The 12,457-nt window shown below is 49.6% G+C and overlaps 1 protein-coding gene across 5 annotated transcripts in view; it reads right to left on the bottom strand.

Annotated features, from left to right (window-relative positions):
• LOC115115623 (TNFAIP3-interacting protein 1-like) overlaps positions 1-12,457 on the bottom strand; it is a 40,628-nt gene that overhangs the window by 5,283 nt on the left and 22,888 nt on the right. For all 5 annotated transcript variants that reach the window (XM_065018316.1, XM_065018315.1, XM_065018313.1 and 2 more), the window contains 7 exons: positions 12,120-12,221; positions 11,707-11,772; positions 11,140-11,271; positions 1,846-1,974; positions 1,602-1,742; positions 601-726; positions 306-359 (listed from right to left, as the gene is read on the bottom strand). In XM_065018316.1, the coding sequence (XP_064874388.1) occupies positions 306-359; positions 601-726; positions 1,602-1,742; positions 1,846-1,974; positions 11,140-11,271; positions 11,707-11,772; positions 12,120-12,221 (750 nt within the window). The remainder of the gene's footprint in view (positions 1-305; positions 360-600; positions 727-1,601; positions 1,743-1,845; positions 1,975-11,139; positions 11,272-11,706; positions 11,773-12,119; positions 12,222-12,457) is intronic.

Genomic DNA, 12,457 nt, shown 5'->3' with positions numbered 1-12,457 from the left:
GATGAGAAGGGACTGAGGCCCGGTGACTACAGTACCCGTCTATAGCGGGAGATGAGAAGGGACTGAGGCCCGGTGACTACAGTACCCGTCTATAGCGGGAGATGAGAAGAGGCCAGGTGACTACAGTACCCATCTATAGCGGGAGATGAGAAGAGGCCCGGTGACTACAGTACCCGTCTATAGTGGGAGATGAGAAGAGGCCCGGTGACTACAGTACCCGTCTATAGCGGGAGATGAGAAGAGGCCCGGTGACTACAGTACCAGTCTATAGCAGGAGATGAGAAGAGGCCCGGTGACTACAGTACCTGTTTATGATGCTGCATCTGTAGTCTCTCCAGCTTGCATCTCTCCCTCTGGGCCTGGACAAGATGTCAGAGGAACAAACCAACAGAAATGGATGAACACACATCAGGAAAACCTACACATGGCAGGTGGAGGAGATGAGAACCTCCCTAGTCAATGCAAAGTGCTGTGAAACAGTCTGCATCTCAAGAGGCACCCTATTTCCTATACAGTGCACTATTGACCAGGGACCATAGGTATGTGCACTACATAGAGAATGGGGTGCCATTTAGGAAGCAGATGAAAGCAGCTCCTAACCTGATTGGTGAGATTGGTCACCTGACCCTGCAGCCTCTCCACCTGTCTCCTCAAGTCCTCCTTTTCCTCGTTCATTCGTTCCCTGTCGCTCCTCTCTTTCCTAAAGTCCTCCTCAAAGATCTTCACCTGAGAGAGTAGATACAGCAATGGGAGGAGGATTACCTCGGGTACTAAGTTGGTGAGGGAGGAGGAAGGAGGATTACCTCGGGTACTAAGTTGGTGAGGGAGGAGGAAGGAGGATTACCTCGGGTACTAAGTTGGTGAGGGAGGAGGAAGGAGGATTACCTCGGGTACTAAGTTGGTGAGGGAGGAGGAAGGAGGATTACCTCGGGTACTAAGTTGGTGAGGGAGGAGGAAGGAGGATTACCTCGGGTACTAAGTTGGTGAGGGAGGAGGAAGGAGGATTACCTCGGGTACTAAGTTGGTGAGGGAGGAGGAAGGAGGATTACCTCGGGTACTAAGTTGGTGAAGGAGGAGGATTACCTCGGGTACTAAATTGGTGAGGGAGGAGGAGGATTACCTCGGGTACTAAATTGGTGAGGGAGGAGGATTACCCCGGGTACTAAGTTGGTGAGGGAGGAGGATTACCTCGGGTACTAAGTTGGTGAGGGAGGAGGATTACCTCGGGTACTAAGTTGGTGAGGGAGGAGGATTACCTCGGGTACTAAGTTGGTGAGGGAGGAGGATTACCTCGGGTACTAAATTGGTGAGGGAGGAGGATTACCTCGGGTACTAAGTTGGTGAGGGAGGAGGATTACCTCGGGTACTAAGTTGGTGAGGGAGGAGGATTACCTCGGGTACTAAATTGGTGAGGGAGGAGGAGGATTACCTCGGGTACTAAGTTGGTGAGGGAGGAGGAGGATTACCTCGGGTACTAAATTGGTGAGGGAGGAGGAGGATTACCTCGGGTACTAAGTTGGTGAGGGAGGAGGAGGATTACCTCGGGTACTAAATTGTTGAGGGAGGAGGATTAACTTAGGTACTAAGTGTGTCTAACTGACCTGTTCCTTTAACACCGTTATCTGAGTGAGAAGCTCCTGCCTCAAGTTACTAGGCATGTCGTCATGGTTACCACTGGTGCCCTGGCCCGGTGGCTGCTGGGAGGACGGGGGAGGATGCAGGTTCAGGGCCTTTTCTAAAGCCTGAAGGGTGGCAGAGGGAGACAGTAAATTAGAACACAGTACACACACACACACAGTGTACACACACACACAGTACACACACACACACACACACGATAGAGACCCTGTTGAGGCGTTGTATCTCCTTCTCCTGGTAGTCTCTCTGTTTACTGAGGGGCAGCAGCTGATCCTGCAGGTAACGAACCTTCTGCTTCAACTCTGTGGTCTCAGAGTTCAGACACTCCTTCTCCCCCTGAAAACATTCATACAACATTACCATAACCTGCTTCGACTCCCACCTTTTCAGAGTTCATTCACAGTTTAAACCAGACTGAAGGATGTGACATTCTGATAAGTAATGTTCCACATGTCAGAGACTGTCAGGTTAAAGTTCATCTGATGGTGACCTAACAATGACCAACATCATATCATAGTCAACCTGGCATGTTTTTGCAAAAAAGGTTCTACCCCCCCCCCCCCAAGCCACCAGACTGCTGAACAGCTTCTACCCCCAAGCCAGCAGACTGCTGAACAGCTTCTACCCCCAAGCCAGCAGACTGCTGAACAGCTTCTACCCCCAAGCCAGCAGACTGCTGAACAGCTTCTACCCCCAAGCCAGCAGACTGCTGAACAGCTTCTACCCCCAAGCCATCAGACTGCTGAACAGCTTCTACCCCCCAAGCCATCAGACTGCTGAACAGCTTCTACCCCCAAGCCATCAGACTGCTGAACAGCTTCTACCCCCAAGCCATCAGACTGCTGAACAGCTTCTACCCCCAAGCCATCAGACTGCTGAACAGCTTCTACCCCCAAGCCATCAGACTGCTGAACAGCTTCTACCCCCAAGCCAGCAGACTGCTGAACAGCTTCTACCCCCAAGCCAGCAGACTGCTGAACAGCTTCTACCCCCAAGCCAGCAGACTGCTGAACAGCTTCTACCCCCAAGCCAGCAGACTGCTGAACAGCTTCTACCCCCAAGCCAGCAGACTGCTGAACATCTTCTACCCCCAAGCCACCAGACTGCTGAACATCTTCTACCCCCAAGCCACCAGACTGCTGAACAGCTTCTACCCCCAAGCCACCAGACTGCTGAACAGCTTCTACCCCCAAGCCACCAGACTGCTGGACAGCTTCTACCCCCAAGCCACCAGACTGCTGAACAGCTTCTACCCCCCAAGCCAGCAGACTTCTGAACAGCTTCTACCCCCCAAGCCAGCAGACTGCTGAACAGCTCATCAAAATGGCTACCCAGACTATTTGTATTGAGCCCCTTTATTATTTACACTGACCCTTGCACTGGACTCTACTCACACATACTACACTGACAGTTCCAACACACACAGACTACATATGCTCACACACACTTAATATCTATCCCGATTACCTAGTCACTTACCTACATTCCCTTCAGAACGTATTCACACCCATTGACTTATCCTACATGTTGTGTTACTGCCTGAATTGAAAATGGATTACATTTAGATGTTCTGTCAGTGGCCAATGGGGACTTTAATACAGTCACAGAGTTTAATGGTCAGAAACCGGAGTATGGATCAACAACATTAGTGTTACTCTACAATACTAACCTAATTGACAGAGTGAAAAGAAGGAAGCCTGTACAGATTCTAGAACACAAAACACATTCTAGAACATGCATCCTGTTTGCAACAAGGCACTAAAGTGAAACTACAAAAGATGTGGCAAAGAAATGAACTTTTTGTCCTGAATACAAAGTATTGTATTGGATTTTCCCCAAACATATTACTGAGTACCACTCCCCATATTTTCAAGCATTGTGGGGGCTGCATCATGTTATGGGTATGCTTGTAATCAAAATGGACTGGGGAGTTTTTCAGCATAAAAAAAAGAAATGGAATTGAGCTAAGCATAGGCAAAATCCTAGAGGAAAACCTGGTTCAGTCTGCTTTCTAACAGACACTGGGAAATGAAGTCACCTTTCAGCAGGACAATAACGTAAAACAATACCAAATAGACACTGGAGTTGTTTACCAAGAAGGCAGTGAATGTTCCTGAATGGTCGTGTTACAGTTGACTTAAATCTATGGCAAGACCTGAAAATGGTTGTCTAGCAATGATCAACAACCAATTTGACTGAGCTTGATGAATTTATAAAATAATTACAAAATATATATATTTTTAAAAATGGGCAAATGTTGCACAATCCAGGTGTGGAAAGCTCTTAGAGACTTACCCAGAAAGACTCAAATCTGTAATCAAAGATGCTTCTACAAAGTATTGACTCAGGGGTGTGACTAATTGTGTAAATTAGATACAGTTGAAGTCGTAAGTTTACATACACTTAGGTTGGAGTCATTAAAACTTGTTTTTCAACCACTCCACAAATTTCTTGTTAACAAACTATAGTTTTGGCAAGTCAGTTAGGACATCTACTTTGTGCATGACAAGTAATTTTTCCAACAATTGTTTACAGACAGATTATTTCACTGTATCACAATTCCAGTGGGTCAGAAGTTTACATACACTAAGTTGACTGTGCCTTTAAACAGCTTGGAAAATTCCAGAAAATGATGTCATGGCTTTAGAAGCTTCTGATAGGCTAATTGACATTATTTGAGTCAATTGGAGGTGTACCTGTGGATAAACAAGTATAAACACCATGGGACCATGCAGCCATCATACCACTCAGGAAGGAGACGCGTTCTGTCTCCTAGAGATGAACGTACTTTGGTGTGAAAAGTGCAAATCAATCGAAGAACAACAGCAAAAGGACCTTGTAAAGATGCTGTAGAAAACAGGTACAAAAGTATCTATATCCACAGTAAAATGAGTCCTATAATTGACATAACTTGAAAGGCCGCTCAGCAAGAAAGAAGCCACTGCTCCAAACCACCATAAAAAAGCCAGACTACGGTTTGCAACTGCACATGGGGACAAAGATTGTACTTTTTGGAGAAATGTCCTCTGGTCTGATGAAACAAAAAGAGAACTGTTTGGCCATATTGAACGCAGTCTACACTGCTATCTGCCCAGCAGCTAGCCAGCTAGCTAACGTCCACCGTCTATCGAATAGCAGCACTAAAAACTATTACACTCAACTGAATGACCTGATTAGTGTAGTGTTAGCTAGCTACATAGTTGTCTTTGCTGTCTTCGTATCCAAGATAATTGTGTAGTTTAGAGTGTGTAGTCTTAGAGTGATTATCTTAATTTACCGAGGTTAGCTAGCCAGCTATTTGTCGTCCTTAACGTAGGAGACACTGCTAGCTAGCCAACAGCTAGCCAACGTCCACCGAATTGAACTTCCTCACTCAACAACCCGGTCGCATTCCGCTTCGCTCCACAGGTAGTATCACATTTTCATTTCATTTCATTACAGTACAACGGTTTGATTTGTTTGATCGTAGCTAGCTACATAGCTAGCTACATAGCCGTCTTTGTATCAAAGATAATTGTGTAGTCTAGAGCGATTTTCTAGGTTAGCTAGCCAGCTATTGTCGTTCTTTTAACGCAACGTAACGTAATCAACACTGCTAGCTAGCCAGCTAGCCCCCGAATAGCAGCACTGTCGAAACTATCACACCCAACGGAACGACTTGATTAGTGTAGTGTCAACAACGCAGCCACTGCCAGCTAGCCTACAAAGTCAACAACGCAGCCACTGCCAGCTAGCCTACTTCAGCAGTACTGTATCATTTTAATCATTTTAGTCAATTCGATTCTTGCTACGTAAGCTTAACTTTCTGAACATTCGAGACGTGTAGTCCACTTGTCATTCCAATCTCCTTTGCATTAGCGTAGCCTCTTCTGTAGCCTGTCAACTATGTGTCTGTCTATCCCTGTTCTCTCCTCTCTGCACAGACCATACAAACGCTCCACACCGCGTGGCCGCGGCCACCCTAATCTGGTGGTCCCAGCGCGCACGACCCACGTGGAGTTCCAGGTCTCCGGTAGCCTCTGGAACTGCCGATCTGCGGCCAACAAGGCAGAGTTCATCTCAGCCTATGCCTCCCTCCAGTCCCTCGACTTCTTGGCACTGACGGAAACATGGATCACCACAGATAACACCGCTACTCCTACTGCTCTCTCTTCGTCCGCCCACGTGTTCTCGCACACCCCGAGAGCTTCTGGTCAGCGGGGTGGTGGCACCGGGATCCTCATCTCTCCCAAGTGGTCATTCTCTCTTTCTCCCCTTACCCATCTGTCTATCGCCTCCTTTGAATTCCATGCTGTCACAGTTACCAGCCCTTTCAAGCTTAACATCCTTATCATTTATCGCCCTCCAGGTTCCCTCGGAGAGTTCATCAATGAGCTTGATGCCTTGATAAGCTCCTTTCCTGAGGACGGCTCACCTCTCACAGTTCTGGGCGACTTTAACCTCCCCACGTCTACCTTTGACTCATTCCTCTCTGCCTCCTTCTTTCCACTCCTCTCCTCTTTTGACCTCACCTTCCCCCCCTACTCACAAGGCAGGCAATACGCTCGACCTCATCTTTACTAGATGCTGTTCTTCCACTAACCTCATTGCAACTCCCCTCCAAGTCTCCGACCACTACCTTGTATCCTTTTCCCTCTCGCTCTCATCCAACACTTCCCACACTGCCCCTACTGGATGGTATCGCGCCGTCCCAACCTTCGCTCTCTCTCCCCGCTACTCTCTCCTCTTCCATCCTATCATCTCTTCCCTCTGCTCAAACCTATCTCCTGATTCTGCCTCCTCAACCCTCCTCTCCTCCCTTTCTGCATCCTTTGACTCTCTATGTCCCCTATCCTCCAGGCCGGCTCGGTCCTCACCTCCCGCTCCGTGGCTCGACGACTCATTGCGAGCTCACAGAACAGGGCTCCGGGCAGCCGAGCGGAAATGGAGGAAAACTCGCCTCCCTGCGGACCTGGCATCCTTTCACTCCCTCCTCTCTACATTTTCCTCTTCTGTCTCTGCTGCTAAAGCCACTTTCTACCACTCTAAATTCCAAGCATCTGCCTCTAACCCTAGGAAGCTCTTTGCCACCTTCTCCTCCCTCCTGAATCCTCCTCCCCCTCCCTCCTCCCTCTCTGCAGATGACTTCGTCAACCATTTTGAAAAGAAGGTCGACGACATCCGATCCTCGTTTGCTAAGTCAAACGGCACCGCTGGTTCTGCTCACACTGCCCTACCCTGTGCTCTGACCTCTTTCTCCCCTCTCTCTCCAGATGAAATCTCGCATCTTGTGACGGCCGGCCGCCCAACAACCTGCCCCCTTGACCCTATCCCCTCCTCTCTTCTCCAGACCATTTCCGGAGACCTTCTCCCTTACCTCACCTCGCTCATCAACTCATCCCTGACCGCTGGCTACGTCCCTTCCGTCTTCAAGAGAGCGAGAGTTGCACCCCTTCTGAAAAAACCTACACTCGATCCCTCCGATGTCAACAACTACAGACCAGTATCCCTTCTTTCTTTTCTCTCCAAAACTCTTGAACGTGCCGTCCTTGGCCAGCTCTCCCGCTATCTCTCTCAGAGTGACCTTCTTGATCCAAATCAGTCAGGTTTCAAGACTAGTCATTCAACTGAGACTGCTCTTCTCTGTATCACGGAGGCGCTCCGCACTGCTAAAGCTAACTCTCTCTCCTCTGCTCTCATCCTTCTAGACCTATCGGCTGCCTTCGATACTGTGAACCATCAGATCCTCCTCTCCACCCTCTCCGAGTTGGGCATCTCCGGCGCGGCCCACGCTTGGATTGCGTCCTACCTGACAGGTCGCTCCTACCAGGTGGCGTGGCGAGAATCTGTCTCCTCACCACGTGCTCTCACCACTGGTGTCCCCAGGGCTCTGTTCTAGGCCCTCTCCTATTCTCGCTATACACCAAGTCACTTGGCTCTGTCATAACCTCACATGGTCTCTCCTATCATTGCTATGCAGACGACACACAATTAATCTTCTCCTTTCCCCCTTCTGACGACCAGGTGGCGAATCGCATCTCTGCATGTCTGGCAGACATATCAGTGTGGATGACGGATCATCACCTCAAGCTGAACCTCGGCAAGACGGAGCTGCTCTTCCTCCCGGGGAAGGACTGCCCGTTCCATGATCTCGCCATCACGGTTGACAACTCCATTGTGTCCTCGTCCCAGAGCGCTAAGAACCTTGGCGTGATCCTGGACAACACCCTGTCGTTCTCAAATAACATCAAGGCGGTGGCCCGTTCCTGTAGGTTCATGCTCTACAACATCCGCAGAGTACGACCCTGCCTCACACAGGAAGCGGCGCAGGTCGTAATCCAGGTACTTGTCATCTCCCGTCTGGATTACTGCAACTCGCTGTTGGCTGGGCTCCCTGCCTGTGCCATTAAACCCCTACAGCTCATCCAGAACGCCGCAGCCCGTCTGGTGTTCAACCTTCCCAAGTTCTCTCACGTCACCCCGCTCCTCCGCTCTCTCCACTGGCTTCCAGTTGAAGCTCGCATCCGCTACAAGACCATGGTGCTTGCCTACGGAGCTGTGAGGGGAACGGCACCTCAGTACCTCCAGGCTCTGATCAGGCCCTACACCCAAACAAGGGCACTGCGTTCATCCACCTCTGGCCTGCTCGCCTCCCTACCACTGAGGAAGTACAGTTCCCGCTCAGCCCAGTCAAAACTGTTCGCTGCTCTGGCCCCCCAATGGTGGAACAAACTCCCTCACGACGCCAGGACAGCGGAGTCAATCACCACCTTCCGGAGACACCTGAAACCCCACCTCTTTAAGGAATACCTAGGATAGGATAAAGTAATCCTTCTCACCCCCCCCCCTTAAAATATTTAGATGCACTATTGTAAAGTGGCAGTTCCACTGGATGTCATAAGGTGAACGCACCAATTTGTAAGTCGCTCTGGATAAGAGCGTCTGCTAAATGACTTAAATGTAAAATGTAAATGTATTATGTTTGGAGCAAAAAGGGGGAGGCTTGTAAGCCAAAGAACACTATCCCAATCGTGAAGCACGGGGGTGGCAGCATCATGTTGTGGGTGTGCTTTGCTGCAGGAGGGACTGGTGCACTTCACAAAATAGATGGCATCATCTAAAATTATGTGGATATATTGAAGCAACATCTCAAGACATCAGTCAGGAAGTTAAAGCTTGGTCGCAAATGGATCCTCCGAATGGACAATGACCCCAAGCATACTTCCAAAGTTATGGCAAAATGGCTTAAGGACAACAAAGTCAAGGTAATGGAGTGGCCATCACAAAGCCCTGACCTCAAGCCTATAGATCATTTGTGGGCAGAACTGAAAAAGCATGTGCGAGCAAGGAGGCCTACAAACCTGACACAGTTACACCAGCTCTATCAGGAGGAATGGGCCACAATTCACCCAACTTAATGTGGGAAGCTTGCGGAAGGCTACCAGAAATATTTGACCCAAGTTAAAGGCAATGCTACAAAATACTAATTGAGTGTATGTAAACTTCTGACCCACTGGGAATGTGATGAACAAAATAAAAGCTTAAATAAATCATTCTCTACTATTATTCTGACATTTCACATTCTTAAAATAAAAAGGAGGTGATCCTAACTGATAGATGGGTGAGATTATTTTATCCATTTTGAATCCCGGCTGTAACAACAAAATGTGGAATAAGTCAAGGTGTATGTATACTCTGAAGGCCCCGGAGACTACCCCGAAGGCCCCGGAGACTACCCCGAAGACTACCCCAAAGGCCCCGGAGACTAACCCGAAGGCCCCGGAGACTACCCCAAAGGCCCCGGAGACTACCCCGAAGGCCCCGGAGACTACCCCGAAGGCCCCGAAGACTACCCCAAAGGCCCCGGAGACTACCCCGAAGGCCCCGGAGACTACCCCAAAGGCCCCGGAGACTACCCCAAAGGCCCCGGAGACTACCCCAAAGGCCCCGGAGACTACCCCAAAGGCCCCGGAGACTACCCCAAAGGCCCCAGAGACTACCCCGAAGGCCCCGGAGACTACCCCGAAGACTACCCCAAAGGCCCCGGAGACTACCCCGAAGACTACCCCAAAGGCCCCGGAGACTACCCCCCGAAGACTACCCCAAAGGCCCCGGAGACTACCCCGAAGGCCCCGGAGACTACCCCAAAGGCCCCGGAGACTACCCCAAAGGCCCCGGAGACTACCCCCCGAAGACTACCCCAAAGGCCCCGGAGACTACCCCGAAGACTGGCCCCGGAGACTACCCCGAAGACTGCCCCGGAGACTACCCCGAAGGCCCCGGAGACTACCCCGAAGGCCCCTACCCCGAAGGCCCCGGAGACTACCCCGGAGACTACCCCGGAGACTACCCCGGAGACTACCCCGGAGACTACCCCGAGACTACCCCGAGACTACCCCGGAGACTACCCCGGAGACTACCCCGGAGACTACCCCAAAGGCCACCCCGGAGACTACCCCAAAGGCCACCCCGGAGACTACCCCAAAGGCCACCCCGGAGACTACCCCAAAGGCCACCCCGGAGACTACCCCAAAGGCCACCCCGGAGACTACCCCAAAGGCCACCCCGGAGACTACCCCAAAGGCCACCCCGGAGACTACCCCAAAGGCCCCGGAGACTACCCCAAAGGCCCCGGAGACTACCCCGGAGACTACCCCAAAGGCCCCGGAGACTACCCCAAAGGCCCCGGAGACTACCCCAAAGGCCCCGGAGACTACCCCAAAGGCCCCGGAGACCACCCCAAAGGCCCCGGAGACCAACCCCGAAGGCTCTGTACATGTGAATATTACATCAATTATCTTAACCTGGTATCCCTGCACATTGACTCAGTACTGGTGTGTGTGTGTGTGTGTGTGTGTGTGTGTGTATATATATATATTAGTACTCTGCATTGTTGGGAAAAGGCTCATAACTAAGCATTTCACGGTTAAGTCTACACCTGTTGTATTCAGCATTTCACTGTAAGGTCTACTACACCTGTTGTATTCAGCATTTCACGGTTAAGTCTACACCAGTTGTATTCGGTGCATGTGACAAAATGTAACTTTACATCAGAAAAATTTGCACACAGAAGAAGTTATTAGGATAATTCAGTTGCTACTGGCAGCCTGCAGTACCCCGGTTGGCCTTCAACTTGAGATACTCAATGAGAGGGGGCAGCACTGAGCTAGCCCGCAACATCACTTCCTGGAGTAGCTCACTCTACATGTTATGTCTACATACATATTTGATTTCCTTGGCTTCAAATGAGCTATTTTGAGTCCATTGTGTCACAACAGACTGGTGAGAAATACTCATTGGACCGTGGCTGAGTGGGCTGGAGCGGTTCTCCTCCACGCTGACATGCACGTGTTCCCAGCAGTGAAGACACACACACACACACACACACTCACACTCACGCACACACCAACACACACCAACACCAACTCACACACACACACCAAAAATGTTGTGTACGTTGTTGGGTTTGTATACGTCTTGAGGACATGGTTGTGTCTATACTAGGTTTCTGTCTGTTCTCACCTGTACGTTCTCAATCTTGGACTTGGCGAGCAGCAGCTTCTTATCGTAATCCCGCTGCCGCTGTTCTCGCTCCGCCTCTAACTCCTGCACGGCCTTCTGGGAGTCCGCTAGCCGCTGACGCAGGTCTGTGATCTGATCGGGGGGTTCAAACTCTTAAATACAGGGAGTATGTCTTTTCAACGAGACATATGATCAGAATCATCATTTCAGACTCAGAAGAATGATGTGGAGCAGTTTAGGGTGAGCCCCAAATCTCCGAGCCGTGGAAGTGTGTGTGGGCGTGTAGGTGTGTGAGTCTCAGTGTGTGTGCGCGCGCGTCTCAGTGTGTGGGTGTGTGCGTCTCAGTGTGTGGGTGGACCACAGCAGGAACAGTGAGTACCAGAGAGGTGAGGGGATTTCTGATGTGTCACAAGAACATGTGGTTGACACACACACACACACACTGGGTGTCATCCAAGTACACACCACTACATCTTCTCCATCAACACACACACACACACACACACACACACACACACACAGGTTACTATATGAACACAGTGTGTGTGTGAGAGAGATAGAACATACCTTCTGTTCAAACTGTGACTTCATCGAGTTCCACTGGGCATCCCATTGCTTGTTAACATCCAGTACCTGTTATCATCATCATCATCACAACAGAAATATGACTGAAACCAATACAACATGTACACATTTTTGCACAGACTCCCTCAAGCGGGAACACAAACACCTTATCAAGGGTGTGTCCCAAAATGTCTCCCTATAAAAAGTGCACTACTATGTATTGACCCAGGTCAAAACTAGTGCACTACTATGTATTGACCCAGGTCAAAACTAGTGCACTACTATGTATTGACCCAGGTCACAATTATAATTTTTTTAAAGGGAATAGGGTGTCATTTGGGACATACACTTTTATAACAAATACTTTTTTTTAACGTGGCAAGAGAACAACTGAATCAAAGTTGAGAGGGACTCACATCTTTCCTCTGCTTCTCTAGAAGCTTGATCTTCTTCTCGTAGGCCTCTGGGTCACAGGGCTTGGCCAGGGCTTTCTCCATCTCTGTGGCATTCCCCCTCCGCTGTAGTACAAGGGATATAAAACGTGATGATTCTTTAAAAAAAACTAAAGAAGGAATAATCCAATTCCAAACCTGTTTTTTTTTTTTGTTGGTATTTGTTTTCATTAGATCCCACTGTTGATACAATGACAAAAATGCACCCCCCCCCCCCCCCCCCCCATGTCAGCAATCACATTTTCAAGACATAGGACTTTCAAAAAGCTAACTGTCAAAACATCACAATGATGCGTTTCGCA

The sequence above is a fragment of the Oncorhynchus nerka genome, linkage group LG5 (genome assembly GCF_034236695.1).
Source record: "Oncorhynchus nerka isolate Pitt River linkage group LG5, Oner_Uvic_2.0, whole genome shotgun sequence".
NCBI lineage: Eukaryota > Metazoa > Chordata > Actinopteri > Salmoniformes > Salmonidae > Oncorhynchus > Oncorhynchus nerka.
The sequence above is the reverse complement of the archived record's forward strand: the minus strand, read 5'-3'. Positions and strand labels throughout refer to the sequence as shown.